This window comes from Benincasa hispida, chromosome 5 (genome assembly GCF_009727055.1).
Source record: "Benincasa hispida cultivar B227 chromosome 5, ASM972705v1, whole genome shotgun sequence".
Classification (NCBI taxonomy): Eukaryota; Viridiplantae; Streptophyta; class Magnoliopsida; order Cucurbitales; family Cucurbitaceae; genus Benincasa; species Benincasa hispida.
The window spans coordinates 30,705,832-30,729,113 of NC_052353.1; the positions used below are offsets into that span (position 1 = coordinate 30,705,832).

Sequence of the window (23,282 nt, forward strand, 5' to 3'; positions counted from 1 at the left end):
AAAACTTATCTAATAAGATCAAAAGATAATTACAAAAGATAATTACATATGATAATTACAAAACAAATAAAAAAAAAAAAAAATCAAAAGACCTATTTTTAAATATTTTTTTATTTTTAAAATGACATTGTCAACAAGAAAACTAATGAAATCTATATATGCCTAACCCCTACAAAGAAGAAATGTTTTAGAGTTTGTGATTTAAGACTGATCAGCTTGATTTCCTCCTTTTATAAAATTATTGCTAAAGTTCTTGCTGAAAGCTTAGAGTAGGCACTCTCTTCTAGGATAAATTGTAGTCTTTGGGAGAAAATTAATTTCTATTATTCCATGAACCCCAAAATACACCAGACATAATACAAAAAATATAGAAAAGGAAATAAGACAAGAAAGGAAAAAACAATATTTTACACAAAAAAAGGAATAAATCTACACTCCCCTTGGGTTGTATATAGAGTACAAGCCAAGCTTGGATTTGAAATCTTCAAAAGTTTTTCTTGGTAATGCTTTGGCGAGAATGTCTGGAATTTGATCACGAGATGACACATAAGATAATTCTATTGTGTTACTGTTGACTTTCTCAAATATGAAATGACGATCAAGCTCTTTGTGTTTTGTTTGGTCATAATGCAAAGGGTTCTTTGCAATACTCATGGCTGCTTGACTGTCACAAAATATTGTAACTGAGTTATGAGTATCAATTTTCAGTTCTATCAACAATTTTTGAATCCACTTACCTTCACAAATTTCCAAGCAAGAGCTCTATATTCAACTTCTGCTTTACTGTTACAACTGCTTGTTTTTTTACTTCTTCTAGTGACCAAGTTACCCCAAACGTAGGAGCAATAGCCAGTTGTAGATTTTCGATTAGTTAATTCTCCAGCTAATTCTCCAGTCCAACTAGCATTAGTATAAAGTTCAACCAATCTATTCAATGACTTTTTGAATAACAGTCCAAGACTTGGAGTGCCTTTCAAGTATCTCAAAATTCTATTCACAACTTTAAGATGTTGTTCACCAGGGTTGTTCATATATTGACTCACAATGCTCACAGAATATGCAATGTTTGATCTGGTATGTGAAAGGTAAATTAATTTACCCATAAGTCTTTGATACATTCCCTTGGGTTTAAAACTAGATTTGGGTCCATAGGTGTTTCTGCAAGTCTACACCCAAGATTTCTTGTCTCCTTTAATAAGTCCATAATGTATTTTCTTTGAGAAATCACACATCGTTCCACCTTCATGCCTAAAAAGTACCTCAAACTTCCTAGGTCTTTGATTTCAAACTTGGTTGCAAGTATCCTTTTAAGGTTGAGAATCTCTTCATAATCATTCCCTGTAATGATAATATCATTTACATATACAATTAAAATTGCAATTTTATAATTTGAGGATTTCACGAATAAGGTATGATCAACTTGACATTGATAATAACCATCTTTAATCAGTGCTTTGGTGAATTTCTCAAACCATGCATGAGGAGATTGTTTTAAACTATACAAAAACTTTTTCAAATTGCATACCAGATTACCATTAGACTTGTCTTCCATTCCGAGAGAAATTTGCATGTAAACCTCTTCTTCAAACTCACTATTTAAAAAGACATTTTTTCACATCAAGTTGGTGAAGAGACCAATCCTGATTTACCGTTAGGGATAGCGAAACATGGACAATATTTAATTTCACAACGAGAGCAAAGGCTTCTTGGTAATCTATACCATCTGATTGGGTAAAGCCTTTGGCAACAAGTCTAGCTTTAAATCGTTTCACACTTCCATCAGATTTGTACTGGACTGTGAAAATCCATTTGCAGCCAACTAGATTCTTTCCATGTGGTAGCTTTGTAAGAGTCTATGTTCGATTGCTTTTAAGAGCTCTAATCTCTTCATCCACTGCCTTTCCCATTTTGGATCTTTAAGTGCATCATGAATGGTCTGTGGGATTTGAATACTATCCAACTAAGTCACAAATGCTTAATAAGAAAGATATAATTTCCCATATGCAACATATTTTTCAATAGGATGATTGGTGCAACTTCTAAGACCATTTCTTTGAGCAATTGGTAGAGTCAAACCATCAATTAGAGGTGCCATATAAGTAACATCCTCTCAAGTGAAATTCAGTGATAATGAATCCGGTTTAGGTGGTTGACATTCTTGGTTGTGTGAGGCAACCTCTCTTCTCCTCCTATAAACAATAGGTGTTCGGTTTTTCGATGCATCAGGGGTTACGAGATTGGTTAGACTCAAGAATAAATGGCTCATTTATGGTAGGAGATGAGACTTTAGTGGTGATGGGGATATTTAGAGTGACGGAGAAAGAATCAACTTCCAATGGCTTAAATTCTCTCATGTTCTCCCTTTAAATTTGGAACTTTGTGAAGAAAGACTGATTTTCAAAGAATGTGACATCTATAGAGGTATACATTTTTCTAGTGATTGGGGAATAAAATCCCCTTTTGATGGGATGCATAACCTAGAAAAATGCACTTGTTGGATTTGGGATCAAGTTTAGACCGATGAAGAGAATGACTATGAACAAATGCAGAACAACCAAACACACAGAGAGGTAATGTGGAGGAAAGATTTTGGAATTGAGGGTGAATTTTGAGAACATCACAAGGGGATTTAAAGGAGAGAACACAACTAGGACATCGATTGATAAGGAAGCTTACAGTGAGAATGGCCTCCCCCCAAAAAATGGTTTGGAACATTATAGGAAAACATGAGAGACCTTGCTACCTCAAGAAGATGTCGATTTTTCCTATAGGCAATCCTATTTTGTTGAGGAGTGTCCACACATGAACTAGTGTGAACTATGCCATGGGATGAGAGATACATACCAAGATTCAATTGAAATAGTCTTGAGCATTGTCTGTTCTCAGGACTTGGATTTTACAATCAAATTGAGTGGAAATCATGGCATGAAAAGACAGAAAGTTTTAGATTTGTCCATTTTTGTAAACAAGAAACAATCCACTTCATTAAGATAATGAAAAGATGTTACAAGTGACAAGAAGGAAACAAACATAAAGTGCAATACAAACAAGCACACTAAAAAGCACAAAATAGATCAGCAAATGCACTAGGACATCTCAACTAGGTTGACACCTCCCTAGTATTCTCATCATCTCCAAGAAAGACTAGAATCCAAAGCTAAGTACAAAATGAAGAGGACCTTGCAAAAGACAAGGCTTACAACCAAATGATTATCTGAAAGTTAAACTGAAAATAATAACCATTATTATGCTGTTACAAAATCAAGAGAGCGGGAAAATAAAGGCTTTCCAATTGAGGTTGATGTCTTGTAAAGAGAAGTCTTGAAAAGCTTTGGAAAGCGAGCACCAGGAGGAGGCGTTGATATGGGCGATATCAAACTTAGCTGAACTAGAAGAAGCTTTGTCTTGAAATACTCTTTGATTTCTTTCAAACCAAATTTCTGATAATAAAGCTTTAACTGCGTTGGTCCAAAGTAATCTTGGCTTCTTCTTCAGACGTGGCCCGATCAAGAGTTGAAGCACATTAACCTTAAAATCATTATCAAGAACCCAGCTGACATTAAAGCATTTGAAGAGAGATGTCCAACAAAATTCTGCAAAAACACATTGGAAGAACAAATGCAAGAGAGATTCTGAGTTTACCCAACAAAGAGTGGAAACCTGTAGAGAAATATAGTGAGTAAGTAACTTCCTTTGGAGGATATCTGCGTTGTTAAGAGAGCCATTCAGCATGATCCAAGTCAAAATATTCACCCATCTAGGGCTCTTAGACTTCCATAATGCTGATTCTAGTGGCTGACCAATTGGGGAGGAGAAGGATAGATGCTTTACAAGAGACTTGACTGAGTAAACCCCACTTGGTTCTAAAGACCACCGTCTTATATTAGGAATCGAATTAAGTTTACAGTGATTGAGTTTTCCAGACAGAAGCTGGAAATTTTCTGCCTTTTCATCCTTTAACAGTCTTCTAAAATGAAAAGTCCAAGATATTGAAATCTCATCCCAATAATCTTGTAATGAACCTTCGGGTTTGGTGGAGATAGAGAAAAGATTAGGGAATGAGATTTTTAGAGGAACCAAATCCAACCAAGGATCTCTCCAAAAGCTTATTCTTTCACCATTACCAACCTTGAATGCTGCCAAGGAATCCACTTTTAACCAAAATCTTGAAATATTAATCCATGGGCTTCTAAGGCTGCTGGAAAATTTACCATTAGTATGCCAACCAAACTTACTTCTTCCATGAATGCTTATAATAACTTTTCTCCAAAGTGAGTTAACCTCAAAGAAAAACCTCCACCCCCATTGTGCTAGAAGGCCCTGATTTTGGAGTTTCAAGCACCCAATGCCGAGTCCACCATCTTCTTGGGACCATGAAGCTATGCTCCATTTAACCAGATGATTTATTTTACTTCCAAAATGCCCTTCCCAAAAAAAATCCCTTAATGTTCTTTCTAGAGATTGAATCACCTTTTCTGGCATCTGAAAAAGTGACATATAGTAAGTTGGTATAGGAGAAAGAATTGACTTACATAGGGTGGCGCGACCTCCTCTTGAGAGGTTGTATCTCTTCCATTTGTCCAGTTTGCTTTGGACTTTGTCGATCACTGGTTGCCAAGAAGCTAATTGTTTAGGGTATCCCCCTAGAGGAAGGCCAAGGTACATAAATGGGAGGTGGGGACAGCCTTGCAATTTAGGAGGGCTGCTTCTGATTGTAACTTGAAATGGTCTATATTGATGCCACATAAAGCTGATTTTTCCCAATTTACCTTCAGCCCCGAACACCACTCAAATAATTCAAGTATTTTCTTTAGGTTGCTGAGTTTTTCTTTGTCATCTTGGCAGAAAATTAGAGTATCATCCGCAAATTGTAAAATAGAAACATGAATTCTATCTTTGCCAACAATAAAACCTTCAAACTTGCCTTTTTCTTGAAACTGGGAAAATAATGCATTTAGGACTTCACTGACTAGTAGAAATAAGAAAGGAGAAAGAGGGTCACCTTGCCTTATTCCTCTTGAAGCTTGAATTCTGCCACGAGGTCTTCCATTTATGAAGATTGAGAATTTTGTGTTAGAAATACAGCCCATCATCCACATAATCCATCTTGAGTCAAAATTCTTCTCAACCAGAATTTTTTCAAGAAACTCCCAATCCACCCTGTCGAAGGCCTTTTCTAAATCAAGTTTTAGAATCCACCATTTTTTCCCTTTGGAACGATAGTCTTCAACCACTTCATTTGCAATAAGAATGGGGTCTAAAATTTGTCTTCCTTCGATAAAAGCACTTTGAGAAGCCTCTATTATGTTTGGCATTACTTTTTTCATCCTTTCCGCTAACACTTTAGCTATTAATTTGTAAGACAAAGTGGTTAGGCTTATTGGCCTGAAATCATATACCCGAGTAGCATCCTTTTTCTTCTGAATAAGGCTGATGAAGTTTTCTTTTATGCATGAATTTAACTTACCATTATTGTAGAAGTCTTCAAAAAGTTCTAGATATTTATCCTTGAAGAAATCCCAAAATTTGAGAAGGAATTCAGCTGTAAAACCATCCGGTCCAGAGGCTTTGTTTTTACCTATCAGATTTAGGGCAGATTTGATCTCTACTAAAGAGAACCTATCTGTCAACTTTGCATTATCAGCAGTGGAAACTTTGGACCATTTCAGGTTGAGAGGCATTGTTCTTTGACCTGGAAATTTGGTATATAAAGTGGAGTAGAAATCTAAGATGAGGACTTCAATCTCATTGAAAGAATTGGTTGCAACTCCTTGATCATTTATGAGCTCAGAAATCAGATTCCTTCTTTTCGTTGCATCCAAAAATCTATGAAAGAATTTTGTATTTTCGTCCCCTAAACTTAGCCAATTCAGCTTGCTTTTTTGTCTTAGATTTCTTTCATTTGTTCTATAATGGGAGAAAAGTTCGGCATCAACACATTTCTCAAACTTCTGTTTGAATTTGTTAAGCCATAATCTTCTACTTGTTGATCAATTTCCTCTAATTTTCTTAATAGCCCTTCCTCATTTGATTTTCTTGCTTTCTCAAACTCTACATGCCAAGCTTTAAGGGCTGTTTTAACTTTTCTTAACTTCATAGAGATGACAAATCCAGCCCAACCTTGCTGAACATCTACTGACAAAGTGTCTTTAACAATTTTACAGCTTTCTACTATGGATAACCAACTGTTACAAAATCTGAAGGGAGATGGCCCCCATTCAAAAGAACCGGCTTCAAGAAGGATTGGAAAATGGTCTGAACATGTTCTTGCCATTCTTGCTACTCTAGTATTTGCAAAGAAATCATCCCAAGTATTTGATACCAAAAATCTATCAAGAAGTGAAGAAGAAGCTGGAGGACCATCTCTTGCCAAGTAAATTGGCCATTTCCAAGGGGGATTTCCAATAATTTTGTTGAATCAATAAATTTAATAAACTTCTTCATCCCTTTTGTTAATCTCCCCATTGGATTTCTTTCTTGAATCCTTCTAGTGATGTTGAAGTCTCATCCAATGCACCAAGACTCACAACAGTACCCTGAAAGTGAATATAATTCCGGCCAAATGTGCTTTCTTTCTTTGTAATCCGAAGGGCCATAAACATTTGTGACCCAAGTTGTCTTCTTGCATAATGTAATGCATTTAATTGATAAAGAGTAGCCTCCCTTAAGAACTTCTGTCACAGTGATCTTACTTTCATCCCACATGGTTAACAAGCCTCCTGAATGACCTTGAGCTTGCACATACTCCCCCCTATATCTTTGGAACTCGAAATTTCTTTTATGAATCTGCTGTCAAAAGACTTTTTCTTGGTTTCTTGGATCATGACCAAGTCCGGATTGACTTTTCTGACATTTCTTCTTACTACCAATCTTTTGGAGGCATCATTCAAACCTCTAGTATTCCGTGAAATGATTTTCATATTGAGTTCTTGTAATTAACCCAAAATCAATCCACTATCCTCTACCAATGTAATCAGATTGCTTGGAATATCTTCTTTTTCGATGGGCTTAATGCAAAAATTGATGAAACTAAATGTGTTGAGATTTTCTTCAGGTTGGAACAAACAGTGCAAGTCTTGTTGCTGCTCATAATCAAGGTACTCTTCTTCTTGGAGGAAGTCATGGACTACGTTGCCATTCTCCTCATTGCTTATGCTGAGTAGGGAGTCTTCATCTGAGTCATAGCCTTTGAAAAATTCCGTTGGGGGGTCGGATAAGCCTTTTATAAAGGCTACTTGTGAGTCTAGGACTTTGAAATCTTGGAAGGAGAAGGAGCAGGGATGGGAGGGATGAGATGCTGACCTGGAAGAGGAGTCGGAAGGTAATTGAACCTTGATGCAACAACTTTCTAAAATGTTTGAATTCAACAGGGAAGTCCAGCCATTTTGGAAGGAAGTTTTCTTTCTAATGAAGTGTTTTCGAAAAGGTTTTAAGATGGAAACCTTGCTTGTATTTTTTGGATTAATTCCAGGTAAGGTAGGGGGAGAGGAAAAGCCACCTAATGAATCTTTTCTCAATGATTCGTAGGTGTGAAAGGGAAAGGCAGAACTTGACGATTGGCCTTCTGTATGGGCTGGAAGATCAACTGACAGCTTGGAAACCAAAAAATCATCACACGGAGGGGTTGCATCCTTCAGATGGGCTTTTTGATTGTCCATTAATAAAAAATCTCCTTGCTTTAATGAAATAGATTGTTGGACTTCCTCAAAGGATAAATTTGAATTGGAGGCCGTTGGTATTTCGAGAGAGGAGATTAAAGAGGCCATTGGTAGTGTAGAAACCGTTGGACTTCCTTTAGAATGAGTTGGATTTACTATAGCTTCTCTCTTCAATAAATGATACTCCTTCTCACCTCTTAATGACTCCACTTCTTTCTCTTTCTTGTTGTTCACACTAAACCGGTTAGGGGAAGGTCCAAATTGAACTTCACCAATAATAGCTTCCGACGGGCTGACTACTCCACCATCTGTCTGAAAAGTCACCGGAGTCGACTTTTTTAATGGGGAAGTTTCTTGAATCTCCTTTTCCGGTTGTTTAACATCTTCCATCGCCGTTTGGGACAAAATTCCCTTTGAAAACAGGGGATTTCTAGTAAAGTTCAGGTGATTGACTGCTGTCTTGAGGAAGGACTATTGCTCACCCTCATTTGAATCACATAATCCTTCATCTATCAATACTTGATTAAATCTAGCTTTGTCTACTGGATTTGAGAGATTCTTTTCATTAAAAAACCTCTTGGCCTTCTTAGGAGGGTTTAAAAATTCAATATCACCAAAATGAAGGAAGATGCTTCCCCTGTTTTCATCTGAAATTTCTGGAGTTGCTGGTATAAACCCACATAAATTTTCCTTAACTTGAATTTTAGCTTCTGCCACATTTAAGAGGTTTAAAGTTTCTATGGCAATTGCTTCTAATCCACCAAAATAAGCACCAATTGCTTCAAATATTTGCTTGCACCAAAATTCTAAAGGTAGATTTTTAATTGAAATCCAACCTCCATATCCTTTAACTACCCTTGGCCGGCTGTGTAATTTGGTGTTCCACCTTTCAATCTTTAGGTGAAGATGTTCTATTCTTTGCCACACACTTGGATGTTCGATCAAGTCTTCCAAATTCCCCTTTTCCAGCTTTAATAGGGCTGATTCAGCTGAAAGAGGATTGATGAGAATTTTAGACTTAGACCACTGTCTTAGTACCTTTGAGACTTCCTTCCATTCATTGAATTCACAAAGATGGCTGACTACCCACAGTTTGCTGAAATCTTCTTTGAGGACATCCTGATGTTTTTGAACCCAAAAATTAGATTTGCTCTGTTTTTTGGTGTTCTGAGGGGGCAGGGGACTCTGTTTTTCTGGAAAAACAGACTTAATCAATCTTCCACTTACTATGTCTACATAGGAGATTGAGGTTGAGTGAGGGTTTTTTGTCATCTGTTCAACTTCAAAGAGGGACAAAGCATCATTTAACAAGGTAAGGAAGGAATACCAACCTGAATTAAGAGTTCCTGAAGGAACGTGAATGAAGAATCGTCCTCTAACTGCAGGTCACACTACACTTCTTAAAAACCAGTTTGAGTAGCTTCTGATTTCAGAAATCTTGGTTACGCCAGAAGCGTCTTGCTTGCTTTTGACAAAGAAGCTAGATGTTGGAAGTTTCGAAAGGGTCGAGATGTTCTCCACAAACCAAAGTAGTTGTGATTTTGACAAGGAAATTTTCTTTTTGGCTTCCACATCTTCTATGATTACTGAACCAGCTTGGATGAGGGCACAAAAGTGGCTGTCCTTAATTTTGCAGCTGATAACTTCGATGGCTAAGTTAGGCTTGGAGGGAAGGATCGATGGATGGGCTATGAGAGATCAATGAGTCGAGGGTCGCAGGTGAGGGTTGAGGTTGGTGGGAATAGGCAAAGCTTGGTTGGAGATGGAGAGAGGGCGGGGAGTTAGGTCGGAATAGGGTGCCGGAGGAAGGGAAGGGGAGAGAGGAGAGAGGAGAGAGGAGAGAGGAGACAACATTTTTTTGTTTTTGGGTGTGTGGATAACTACACTAGCTTAGATTTGTCCTTCATTAGAAAGGTCCAAGTCATTCTGGTATGATCATCAATGAAGGTGAGGAACCACCAAGCACCTGAGATATTGTTTACTTTTGAGGGCCTCCAAATATCACTGTGAATAAATGAAAAAGATTTTGAAGATTGATAAGGCACACGAGGATAATCATTTCTTGTGTGTTTGGAGATTGACATGTTTCACATTGATAAAAGCTCGGTTTTCTATTGATAAATAAATTGGGAAACAATTTTTCGAGGTACAAGAAATTTGGATGACCAAGACAAAAATGCCATAATATAACTTGGCTTTTAATTGACAAGGACCTTGACTTAGAAACAAAACTGACGAACTTAGAGCAAGACTCAGGACTATGACTGAAGACCGAACTTGGAGAACGAGGTTCTTGAAGGAAATATTCTTGAGGAATAGACTAAAACAATATGTTGATTATTTCCTTCTTTGTGAAATTCTCCATTGTATTTATTGTATTTTATTTGCTATATTTAATTTTATTTTTCCTTATTTGTAATGGAGTGTTCCTTTGAGAACCTTTCTTCCTAGGAGAAATAAGAGAGAAATTAATATTTTCCAGCATGGTATCAGAGCAGCAAGTATTTTGAAACCCCAAAAAAACCCTAAAACCCTAATTTTCTGAAAACCTCAAAACCCCTAGCCTTGCTGCTGCCACTGCTGTCGATCGACATTCGTTCGTTCGCTGCCGCCGCTGATCACTTGAAGCTCCGTCGGACATCGCGTCTTAGCCACCGGCCAATCGCATCTCCGTTGGTCGATCGCATCTCCGTCAGTCATCTCATTCCAGCCACGTGCACATCCTACCCACTCGTTTTGTCGCGTTTTTTGGGTATCAACACTCGTCTGTAGATTATCTCCACTGGCCAATCTAGTATGCATCGCTGTCCGCCACTTGCCGCCGCTCACTGCCGCCTGTCGCTGCTGTTCGCCGGTGTCTGCAAGCTGTCTCTTTCCTTTGCTGGTTTGTTTAGCCATTGTTTGGTGTTTTTATTTTTTATTTTTTAATTTTTTAATTTTCTTTTCTAGAACTACTGGTTTTTTTGGTCTTTGTTTCTTCAACAATATGTCAAACACTAAGATACCTATCATTAAAGCCTTTGACAATCACATCTATACCAATGGTCCCACTGTCCAAATAACCACCATTTGACTTAATGGTGATAATTTTCTTCGTTGGTCCTAAAGTATTTGGATGTATATTCATGGACAAGGGAAGATTGATTACATCACTGGAGAAACAACCACCCCCAGTCTAGATGGCCTTTCATTTGTAGGGTGGGACGTTGAAAACTCCATGGTTATGACTTGGCTTGTAAATTCCATGGTTGAAGACATCAACTGTAAGTATATGTGTTACTTTATTGCCAAGGAATTATGGGATAGTGTGACTCATATGTATTCTGATTTGGGCAATAAGTCACAGATGTTTGAGTTGAATTTTAAATTAGGTTATATACGACAAGGAGGTAACTTAGTTACATAATACTTTCACTTTCTAAAAAGGAATTGGCAAGACCTTCACCTCTTTGATACGTATGAGTAGATTTCTACAGAGGACCAAAAGCATTATAGGAAAACTATTGAAGATGGTTGCATTTACAAATTCCTTGCCGGTCTCAATGTTGAGTTTGATGAAGTTAGAGGTAGGATATTTAAGAAAACTACTTTTCCAACTATTAATGATGTTTTTTTTGAAGTTCGCAGGGAGGAAAGCCGCATGAATATAATGATTGGCAAAAAAAAAAAAAACAATTGGTTTAGTTAAATGCCCTGCGTTGGTGACTGAAAATACTGCAATGAAGGCTTTTGATCAATCCAACAAGCCACATGAAAAGCCTCGTGTCTGGTGCGATTGTTGCAATAAACCTTGACATACGCATGCAACTTGTTGGAAACTTCATGGAAAACTTGTGGATTGGAAAAGTTCTAAGCAAGGTGAGAGAAATTCCCTTCAGCATACCTTTAATACTAATGTTGTTGACTCCAGCCTATTTAATAAAAAGCAAATTGACCCAATTCTGAAGCTGTTAAAGACCAACCCATCATCCAGTAATCCTAGTGTTTCCTTGGCAAAATTAGGTACTTGTCCTCAAGTTCTCTCTTGCCTCAGCTCTTCTTCGTGGATTATAGATTTTGGAGCCTCTGATCATATGGCTAGTTCCTCTTGTTTATTTGAATCATATGCTTCTGTGTATTGCAATAAAAAAAAATTTGTATTGATGATGATAGCTCCACCTCAATTGTAGGAAAATGAACTATTCCTTTGACTACAAAACTTACATTACGTTCTGTCCTTTATGTTCCAAAATTAGCTTGCGATTTGTTATCCGTTAATAAAATCACTAAGGATGCTAACTATCATGTTATTTTTGTGAAACTTATTGTATCTTTCAAGATTCGAACTGGGGGAGGGGGGACGATTGGAAGTGCTAGGACGATTGATGGTCTCTATTACTTTGATGAAGTTTCAACTAGTCATAAAAATGTTTAGGGCTTGAGTAGTGTCTATTCTCCTTATGGTAAAGAAACTATATTGGTTTGGCATCGTAGATTAAGGCATCCAAATTTCTTCTACTTAAAGTATCTGTTTCCTGATTTATTTAAAGAATTTGATTGTTCAGTTTTTCAACGTGAAAGTTGTATTTTTGCCAAACATCGTCGATCCACTTATTTGCCTAATCCTTACAAGGCTTCATCACATTTTTCCTTAATTCATACTTTTTCCTTAATTCATACTGATGTTTGGGGTCCGTCTAAAGTTTTGACTCATAGTGGTAAGCGTTGGTTTGTTACCTTTATAGATGATCACACTCGTTTAACTTGACTTTATCTGTTAACAAAAAAGTTTGAGGTAAAAGAGGTTTTTGTTCGGTTTTACGATATGATTGAGATTCAATTTCAAACTAAAATTCGCATTCTTCACTCTGATGATGACACAGAATATTTCAATGAGCAATTAATCAAATTTTTACAAGATAAGGGTATTTTTCATCAAGCTAAATGTCGCGACACTCCTTAACAAAACGACATTGTTGAGCGAAAAAATAGACACCTGAGTTGCTTGTGCCCTTATGTTTTCTATGAATGTTCCAAAATATTTGTGGGATGATGCAATCCTTACAGCTATATACCTGATCAATGGAATGTTGTCTAAGATTTTGAATTTTAGAACTCCTTTGAGTCACTTCAAAGATTTTTTTTCCTAATGTTTGATTGTTTTCTGATTTACCAATAAAATTATTTAGGTGTACTACTCATGTCCATACTCCTACCCTTTCTTGAACTAAACTTGATCCTCGAGCCATTAAATGCTTTTTTGTAGGCTATATCTCTCATAAGAAGGCTTACAAATGTTTTGATCCTTTGATCAACAAGTATTTTGAGAGTATGGATTTATCTTTTTTGGAAAATCAACCATTTTTAGCCCAAATTCTCTTTGGGGGAGAGATCTAACCTTGAAGATAATTTTTGGGACACTTCACCTCTCCAAAACATCATTGGTTATGAAATTATGAGTTCTAGTCCTTTGATGCCAAGTGTGGGAAGTTCTTCTTCAGAGGGAATCTAACTCAAGAAGTCGAAACCTTGAACTTTAGGTTTATACTAGAAGAAACTTGACTCAAAGAAATCGAGATTAGACAATTGACTTATCACAGGATCAATCTAATTCTGATGAATAATTTTGAAGATCCAGGTACTAGACACTCTACTCCTGTTCCCCTAGTTCTTCATCTCTTCATAATTCTTTACTTGATGTCCGATCATGACATTCCAATTGTTCTGGAAAGGTATTTGTAAATGTACCAAATATCCCATTGCAAACTTTCTTTCTTATCAAAGATTGTCCGATTGTCATAAAGCCTTCACATCCAAAATAACTAGCATATTTGTTCCAAGGAATATACAGGAGGCCCTGAATGATTCAAATTGGAAATTAGCAGTGATGGAAGAGATTGATGTGCTGAAATAAAATTGCACATGGGACATAGTTGAACTACCAAAAAATAAGAAAACAGTGGGATGCAAATGGGTGTTCATTGTAAAATGTAAAGCTGATGGAAGGATTGAAATTTACAAGGCCAGATTAGTTGCCAAGGGGTTCACTCAAATCTATGGAATTGATTATCAAGAAACATTTTCTCTAGTTGCTAAAATTAATTCTATCAGAATCCTGTTGTCTGTTGCAGTCAATTTTGATTGACCTCTTTATCTACTTGATGTTAAGAATGCCTTTCTCAACGAGATCTTGAAGAAGAGATATTTATGGACTTGCCACTTGGTTTTGAGGTAGATCTCGGGGTTAACAAAGTGTGCAAGTTAAAGAAATCATTATACGACCTTCAACAATCTCCTAGAGCAATGTTTTGGAAAGTCAGTCACGAGCTATGGATTCAGTCAAAGTCAAGTTGATCATACTATGTTCCATAAACATACTGGAAATGACATGGTTGTTGTTATGATAGTGTATGTTGATGATTTCATACTTACAAGTAATGATGAGACATGACTGAATATCTTGAAGAAAAAACTTGCTAATGATTTCCAAATCAAGGACTTGGGAACCTTAAAGTATTTCCTTGGCATGGAGTTTGTCAGGTCCAAAAGTGACATTCTTGTCAATCAAAGGAAGTATATTCTTGACCTACTAAACGAGATAGGTTTACTTGGTTACAAGATAGCAAAAACTTCCATCGAGCAAAATTTAAAATTGGTAGATGCAACTGAAAAAAAGGTAAAAGAAAAAGAAAAGTTCTAGAGACTTGTGGGGAGACTTATATACCTCTCACACACAACTTGACATTGCTTTTGCAGTTAGTATGGTAAGTCAGTTCATGCATGCTCTTGGCCAGTTCACTTTGAAGCAATTTATAAAATTTTGAGATATTTGTAAGGTACTCCAGGAAAAGGTATATTATTTAAGAAGCATGACCACCTATATGTTGAGGTTTACATTGATGTTGATTGGGTAGGCAACAAGATTGATAGAAGATCCACTTTGGGTTATTGCTTTGTTAGAAGAAATCTAGTTACTTGGCAAAGTAAAAAAACAAAGTGTGGTTGCAAGAAGTAGCACTGAAGTAGAATTTAGGGCTTTAACCCTTGGTCTTTGTGAGGGCATATGGATAAGAAAACTATTGGAAGAATTGAAATTCTCTTAGACAATGTCCATATGCATTTATCGTGATAACAAGTCAACAATTTCCATCGCTCACAATCCAGTCCTTCATGATTGGACGAAACATATTGAAATTGATAAACACTTCATTCCTTACCTTCCGACAACAGAGCAAATTGCAATGCATTAATTAAAGGTCTTCCAAGATGGCAATTCAACAATTTGATTGACAAGCTGACCATGAATGATATCTTCAAACCAGCTTGAGGGGGAGCGTTGATTATTTCATTTTTTGTGAAATTCCCCATTGTATTTATTATATTATATTTGCTGTATTTTATTTTTTCCTTATTTGTAATGGGGTGTTCCTCTAGTTAGGAAATCATTTCCTCCTAAGAGAAATAAGAGAGATTAACATTTTCTAGTACAATAAAAGAGTTAAGAAATTCTTAAACAGAGAAGGACAGAGAAGGTATGGTCTCCCCTCTCTCCACTTCCCTCTCTCCTTTCTTCTCTTCTTCCTCCCTACCTTCCTACGGCTACAGCTAGCCTCCCCTCCGGTCAACCTCCATAGCCATCTAGATTTCTTTCTTGCCTTTTTGCTCATTCTTTCCAAGTTTTTGTTCAAAGCTTTCAAAGTTATTTTTGAATATGGAAATCAAAAGTTGTTGTATTAGGAATATTTATTTCGGCATTTGGCATGAGAAGAACAGTTTTATCCGGGAAGATTCAAATTTTAAGAGGAAGATTTCTGTATCTTTATTCTCTTTGCAATGGTTTGAAGAAAGCTTAGTGGAAATGCTTCGGTCTCCGATCAAGGAATTCTTTCAAAAGAAAGATAGAAATGATCTAGAAGTGTTTTGGCTAGCAAAATTTCGTACTCAGAAGGCCTGGTTTTTGGAGTGTGCTTTATGGTGGGAGATCAAACTTACATGTTCCAGCTGGTTTTAAGAAAAGAGGATGGCTTGTATTATGGGAAATGATAAGTGATTTTCTCATTCTCTTGTCCAATGGATCCTTCCAGCCCTGCAATCTTGATTTCATCTACTCCAAGAGTTGCATTGGATAAGTCCTGCGTTAAAAATTCTCTGTTTGGGTTAGAAAGGAGGAGTTGGTGAATTTACACCTTGATTCTATCTTGGTAGTTACCAGAATCAAAGCACATTACTCTTGGATGAAGATAAAATTGTTCTTGAAGACTTTTATCTGACTCCTTTGTCAAATAATGCATTTATGGATGATAAGACTTTGATCAAGGGAACCAAAGACCTAGAGTCTCATAAAATGGAATGTATTTGACGATTTGCACCTTAAAATTGTGAGATGGTCCAGTCGATTTCACTCCAAAATGGAAGTTATCAAGTGTTATGGTGGCTGGATAAAAAAAAAAAAATCTCCCATTACCATATTGGAAAAAATCAGTCTTTGAAGCCATTGACAAACAATTAGGAGGTGGCCTCTCTTCTTTCTTTACTCGAGGGTCACTCTTTTAGCCGTGGGAGAAGAGATGTGAGGGTTAGGAGACCCAGTCCTTTGGATGGGTTTTCGTGTAAGCCCTTTCTTTATAGTCTGTTGATCATTCTCCCTTAGATGATTCAGTCTTTTCGGTTCTTTGGAGGATTGAGATTTCTAGGAAAGTGAGGTTCGTTACCTGGCAAATTCTACATGGTCGTGCTAATATGATGGATCGGCTTGTGAGGAGGTTACCTTTGCTTGTTGGGCTGTTCAGGTGTATTTTTTGTTGGAAGGCAGAGGAAGATCTGGATTATATCCTTTGGTAGTGTGAGTTTACAAATTTTGTTTGGGAGTTATTTTTCAGATGTTTGGCATTTTGTACGTCTTAAATCATCGATTGACCAAAATCTTAAGCTTATGGGTGAAGCTAGATTTAATTATATTGAAATAGGGAAAGAGGATAACACAAGGAGTTTACGTGGAAAACCCTAATTCAGGGAAGAAAAACCACGATAGAAAAGAACTTATTATTTTATGTCACTTTACAATAGACCCAACCCTAGATATAAATAGAATAATGTGAAACCCTAATTTAGCAAATATAGTAAAAAGACAAAAATGCCCTTAGGGCTAATTTAACATATTTCAACAAATTATATATCATTTAACACTCCCCTTACTTGTGGGCTTGAAAATATGGAGAATGCCCAATGGCCAACAAGTGGAAATCAAAATTGATCAGAGAGGAAATAACATTGTAGGGGCTTGAATATCCCTGGACCACCTGTTTTAATACCTAATTAAATCACCGATTGACCAAAAAGCTTAAGCCTATAGGTGAAGGTAGGTTTAATTATATATCATCTAACAGTACGCTCGTTAGAGGGATACTAGCAATATGATCGAGGAGTTCCTTCTCAATCCACCTTGTGGGAAGAAGAGTTGCTTTTTATGACTTGTTGGGGTGTGTATGATCTTGTAAACTTTGTGTGGTGAGTGGAATAATAGGACTTTTAGAGGGAGGGATAGGGATCCTAGTGAGCTTTGGTCTTTTGTTCACTATCATATTTCTTTGTGGGCTTTGATTTTGAAGGCTTTTTGTAACTATTTATAGACCTTATTTTGCATAGTTGGAGTGTCTTCTTGTAGAGGGATGTATCTTTTTGTGAGCTTGGTTTTTTGTACTCCATATATTCTTTCATTTTTTCTCAATGAAAGTTGTTGTTTCTATAAAAAAAATTGAAATACAAACTTGCTAGATGGAGGAGTCTCCTTCTATGTAAAGGACGGAGGGTAATTCTTGTTCAGTCGGTACTTAATAGCTTGCCCAATTATCATTTTTCTCTCCCTAGGGCACAGAAGAATGTTATCAACTCCATGGAAAAGATTATCAGGGACTTTATATGGAATGGTGGTGCGTACAAGCCTAGGCGTAACCTTGTCAAGTGGGAGTGGACCTCTCTTCCCCCTCTCCTGGGGTTTTGGGTGTTGGAGCTCTTATCCACCATAATACCTCCTTGCTTACTAAATGGCTTTGGTGATTCACTCAGGAAGGATCCATCTATGGTGTTATGTCCCATGGGTGGTTGACGAAAGAATTCAAGAAAAAAGAAAATAGGCCTTGGGTCAATGAAAAAAATGTGCCTTTCTTTGTAAGTTTTGTTTGGGAAATCAAATTTGTTTTTGGAACGATGTTTGGGTTGATCAACATTCCCTTCAGTTTTGCTTCGCTGCCATATACATTATTTCCAATAGAAAAGACCCCTATTTTGGAGGGTTTTTTTTTTTTCAAAAAAAAAAAAACAATTTCTTTGATTGAATGAAATATCCAAAGATATTCAAAGATATACAAGTTCTAATAGTGAAAATCAGTCTTGGAATGTGGGTCTTTGCAGAGGGCTTTTTAATAGAGGTTGATAGCTAGGTGGCACTCATTGACAAGCTGGACTCCGTCTATCTTTGTGAGAGACCAGATCGGTTACCTTGGTCCCTTGGCAGCTTGGGAATCTATACTACAAGTTCTGTCTTTTGATAGCACATAAATCTTTGCTAGTTAATGGAATGTGGGATAAAGGGTCCAAAGCCTTCCCCCTTAGCTTACCAAGGCTTACGGCCTTATGCATAGGGGACCATCCTTTTGTTGCGGCATGCTCCTGAGATTTACGGATTCGCAGGGCACTTTGTAGGGAATAAATGACTTCCTTCTGGGGAGTTTTTACCATTCAACATTTGTCTCTTTTCACCGATAAAATGTTTCGTCATTTTGTGAAAGGAAAAAAAGGAATGGACTATTGTTTTTTTTGTTTTTTTTTCCCTTTTGTAACTAGAAACAAAAGGAAAAAAAAAACGATAGTTGGTAATAGGAGCTTATGTCAAATCTTACTCTGGTTCTGGAGTTTGCCACTTACATAAGTACATATTATATTTCATTTTCAAGAAACTTATGGAGGCCATTTCTTTTTAATATATATGTACATGTATGTTTTTATATATATTTATTGCAGAAGAAGTTATTGGTTCCTCACGGTTTCTTTTTCAATGGGGATGGGGGTTTGATTATTGGGGCAGATGATGTTATTGTTACAGGAGTATTGAGTGCTAAGTGGTCCCCAGACCTCAAAGATGTTCGGTGTGACCTTGATCCAATGCTCATTGCGAACCATGTGAGGTACATGCAACTTTTTCCTTAAGGTTACTGCTTAAAGATTTTGAATGCTTCTGATCTAAGTGAATTAACTTAAGATATTGTGTATTTGTTAGTGGTAGTCTGGTCTCTTCAAAGAGTAAGAAACAAAATTTGCAGCACTTGCTTTCAAGTGCTGAAATATAAATTCAGAGCAATGACACAGTTTTTGTGCGAATCAGCGCGGATATGTCAACTTTTTAATGAATTGGGATTTGATATCACAACACTGGCCAAACTGTGGTGTGATAGTGAAGCAACTCTTCATATTGTATCAAATCAAGTATTTCGTGGGTGGACTAAACACATTGAGTTCAACTATCATTTTGTATATGAGAAAGTGTAGGAAGGTTTGTTATCCAGGACATGTGAAGACCGGAGAGCAATTAGGATTTATCTTCACGAAATCCTTAAATGGAGCACATATAAATTTCTCTATCTAACAAGTTGGACATGATTAATGCCCCAACTTGAGGGGGAGTATTATAGTGATAATATTAGTATAGTTGTATTATTGTAAATATCTTAGGAAGCCCTTTATTATCTTTTTACTTTCTTTTTCTTTTTTAATTGAAACTTTACTTTCTTTTTCTTTCAAAACTGATATGGAAAATTCTTACCAAAAAAAGAAAAAACTGGTCTGGGAGATACTTCCGTGACCGCAACCTATCTTCTAAACTAAATGGCCGTTTGGCTGGCAGGCTAAATTCTCTGTGAGAAGTCTCCCACCTTTTTAACCTTGTTATTTCTGCGTTTCTCAATCCTATGTCCCATAATTCACTCTCTTATGAAATTCCAAAAAACACTTTCTCTTGCTTCTCTAGTGACATTCCCAAAAGTATTCAACCTTATCTGGTACGGTCTAATAATGCCTTTTTATGTCTATTGTTTCTTGTAGAAGAACCAATGAACTAAAGGCTGAGGTTGACATCCCTGATGATATAATTATGAAATTTCGGCAGTTCTGGTCAGATTTCAAAGACACTCCTTTAAAAGGTGCAACTAACTTTGATCAACACTAAGGTGCAATCTGATGTATTACTTACATTTTATATGAGTCGTTGTTGCCTGTACTTTGAAGGATCATTTATTGCCTTCCATGATACAGTGTTTAATGTTTTTGTTTCATTATGGTCCTCGGTTCTTAAATGGGGATTTTTTACATGAGTTCTATTTTTATTTCTGATGCTGACATGGTTGAAGTTATCCAGGAAGAAATGCTATTCTGAGAGGTATATGCCCTCAAGTGTTTGGACTTTTTACTGTAAAACTTGCAGGTATAAGTCATCTTTCATTCATTCAATTAGGTCATCTCTCATCCAACCCCCCACCCACCCACAAAAGATGTAGAAACAAAATAAGCGCAGTCGTCTAATTCTTAATGTCTGTGTACTTAAAGTGAACCAATTTCAGTATTTGCCCTCTTTTGTTCAACTTTCAGTGGCTTTAACACTCATCGGAGGTGTACAACATGTGGATATATCTGGTACTAAAGTTCGAGGAGAATCTCATCTACTGTTGGTTGGCGATCCTGGTATTCCCATTCCCCTCTTAAATTTATACTAGTCATAATATACTGATTTGGAAGTCTATGAGCTATGTTCCCTGGATTTGCACGTATTTCACAGCCAAGGGAGCCATTTATTAACCACGACGTTGTTAAAACGTGAAACAGAATGTGTATCGAAATTAAATTTAGTGTATCGTGTATCGTAAGTTTTAATTAGGTAGATAACATCTAAACATAATAAATATAAATATGAAAGCTTAAAATAGAGAAATAAATAGTCATGCATTAAATGAACCCAAAACATATATAAAAACATAAAGTAACTTCAAAGTTCAAAATAACCCAAAAAAGAAAACATCCAACTAAGTTCAAAATAAGTATGAAAAAACATTAAAAACGATAGCACTTCTTTGTTTCCAAGTTCCAATGTTCAACTATTGACTTCAATATCTTCAAAATCAATATCAGCTAATAGTTCTTCACTACCTTGTTCATGTGTCTTTTCTCCATTGCGTTCTTCTACTAATTCAATAACTTCCTTCCCTTTGTCACTTTTATAGTTTTTGATAAATCTCTAGGTCCTAAAACAAAAAACCAATAGTAAAGCTTATTACTTAAAAAATAAAAAAGGATTATTAAGATATGATAAAATTATTACCCCTCTTCCTCTTTTTGCTACTCTCAATTTTTTGAATGTTAACATTCATTTACATTCATCCACGAGGCACCATTTGGTAATGTCGAATCTTTTTTCTCTGTAATCCATTCATCATCAGACTCTAAATCTGATAGATGAATAGGATCATATGATTCTCCTTCTAAGATTGTTTTCTTATGCCTTGCTTCCATCTGAAGATTATATTTTACAAACATAAGTGCACTCAATCTTTGTTGTTCCAAACAATTTCTTCTCTTTGAATGCACCTAAAAATAATTAATGTTAATATTTTGTTATTAATTCTAATTTTTATAAAATTGTTTTTCATGATATCATACCTGGTCAAATATACTCCAATTTCTCTCACATCATGTTGCACTACAAGTCAAGCTAAAATTCTAATAGCAAGATTTTGGTTTATGTAGAATAATGCCATCCTAGACCATTGGTAGAAGATTGAGTGATCTGATTTGCTTTTCTTCTTTTCTAACTACTCAATTGCTTGACTAAATTTGATAGTGGGTCTGGTTTCATTACTTATTTATTTATTTTGCATATGAAGTGTCCTTGGTGTGTCACTAGCATATCTCGACGTTTCAAAAAGCAAAATAATAATAAATAAAATAATGAACATGCTAGCTGGCGTGTCAGACACGTGTCGGAGGCATATCGGAGTGTGTTGGTGTTCGACACGTGTCCGACACCGGCACTTCGCCTGTTTAGAAGTGTCGGTGCTTTATAGACGAAAAATCTTTTGGAATAGGACAATCATCCAGAGGTTGTGCCATCAAGAGTAGACTTAGCAAATAGGTGAACAAGTAGGGACAAACGTCGAAGGAGATGTATTAAGGTTGGGTGTAGGAGACACAATGGTAGATATAAAGAGATCATCGTCCTCCCCTTAACTCGTACTAGGTTAACATGGAGTGTGAGGCTGGTCCTTGCAGATGGTAACATCACATGATACAAGATATCTGTTTAAGCTAGGACAATAACATCTGTATCCTTTTTGAACTAGAGATTAGCCTAAGAAAATGAACTTCAAAGATTTAGGGTTTAATTTGGTTAGATTAGGATGAACATCCCGAACAAAATAGGTACAACCAAATATTTCTAGCTCAATAGGAAACAAAAGTTTTGTAGGATTTAGGAAATAGAATATGATATCGAATTTGACCTTTAAGAACTGATGAAGGCATGCAATTAATAAAAAACATGCCGTTGAAATTTCATAAACCCAAAAATGCTTTGGATAATGCATTTGAGAGAATAATGCTCGTGTAGTTTCAAAAAGATGATTGATGAATAATTCCATGCTTACATACATATGAAGTAAGTGCTTTTGAAAAATACTCACCGGCATGGTCACTTCTCAATACTTTAAGGAGAACACCAAATTGAGTTCGAATCTTAGCATGAAAATTACAAAAGTGAGAATGTAACTCAAACTTACTATTTATAAAATATACCCAAGTCATGCGAGAGTAGTCATCAACGAAGGTATCGAAATACCGAAAACAAGTTCTGGACACAATTGGACAAGAACCCCAAATGTTAGAATGAACTAATTCGAAAGGAGAACTAACTCGATTATCAACTCTAGGATACGAGCTAAGATGATGAAGTTTGGCAAACTGGCATGAATTACAATTTAACGAGGAGAAGTTATGAAACTAAGGACAAAGCTTTTGTGAGACTGAGAGAAATGGATGACCAAGACGACAATGGGCCTCATAAGGAGAAACAACTCCAGAACAAGAAAACTTGTTGATGTTGATACTGGATGATAACAAATATAAAGTTCTCCAAATTTATGTCCTTTCCCAATAATCTTCTTCGTCATAAGATCCTGAAACAAACAATAACCATGATAAAATAAGAACCAAAAATTCAGGTCACAAGTGATTTTTCTAATAGAGATCAAGTTAAACGAAAACTAAGGTAAATGTAGGAAAAATGATAGAGAAAGAGATGGGTCGAGAGTTACAGTGCCAGATCCAAGAAAAGAAGATTTTGATCCATCTGCCAAGGTAACACTGGGAAGGGATGTAGATGACAAAATGTTGGAAATTAAGTTGGGATTAGCTATCACATGAGCAGTTGCACCAGAGTCTATGACCTATTGTGTAGAGGATGAAAGAAGACAATGATTCATGTTTACCCGAATTAGCATGGTTGTAATAGGGGCACGTGTAGATGATGTAGAAAATGCTTTATATGATTTATGGTATTGTTGAAATTCATCGATCTCAATTGCAGAATTAACAAAGAGCTTCTTA

The 23,282-nt window shown here is 36.3% G+C and overlaps 1 protein-coding gene across 3 annotated transcripts in view; it reads left to right on the forward strand.

Annotated features, from left to right (window-relative positions):
* The window catches only part of LOC120077089 (probable DNA helicase MCM9), a 66,520-nt gene that overhangs the window by 15,544 nt on the left and 27,694 nt on the right, over window positions 1–23,282 (forward strand). For all 3 annotated transcript variants that reach the window (XM_039030952.1, XM_039030953.1, XM_039030954.1), the window contains 4 exons: window positions 18,721–18,820; window positions 19,734–19,831; window positions 20,047–20,112; window positions 20,277–20,369. In XM_039030952.1, coding sequence (XP_038886880.1) covers window positions 18,721–18,820; window positions 19,734–19,831; window positions 20,047–20,112; window positions 20,277–20,369 — 357 coding nt within the window. The remainder of the gene's footprint in view (window positions 1–18,720; window positions 18,821–19,733; window positions 19,832–20,046; window positions 20,113–20,276; window positions 20,370–23,282) is intronic.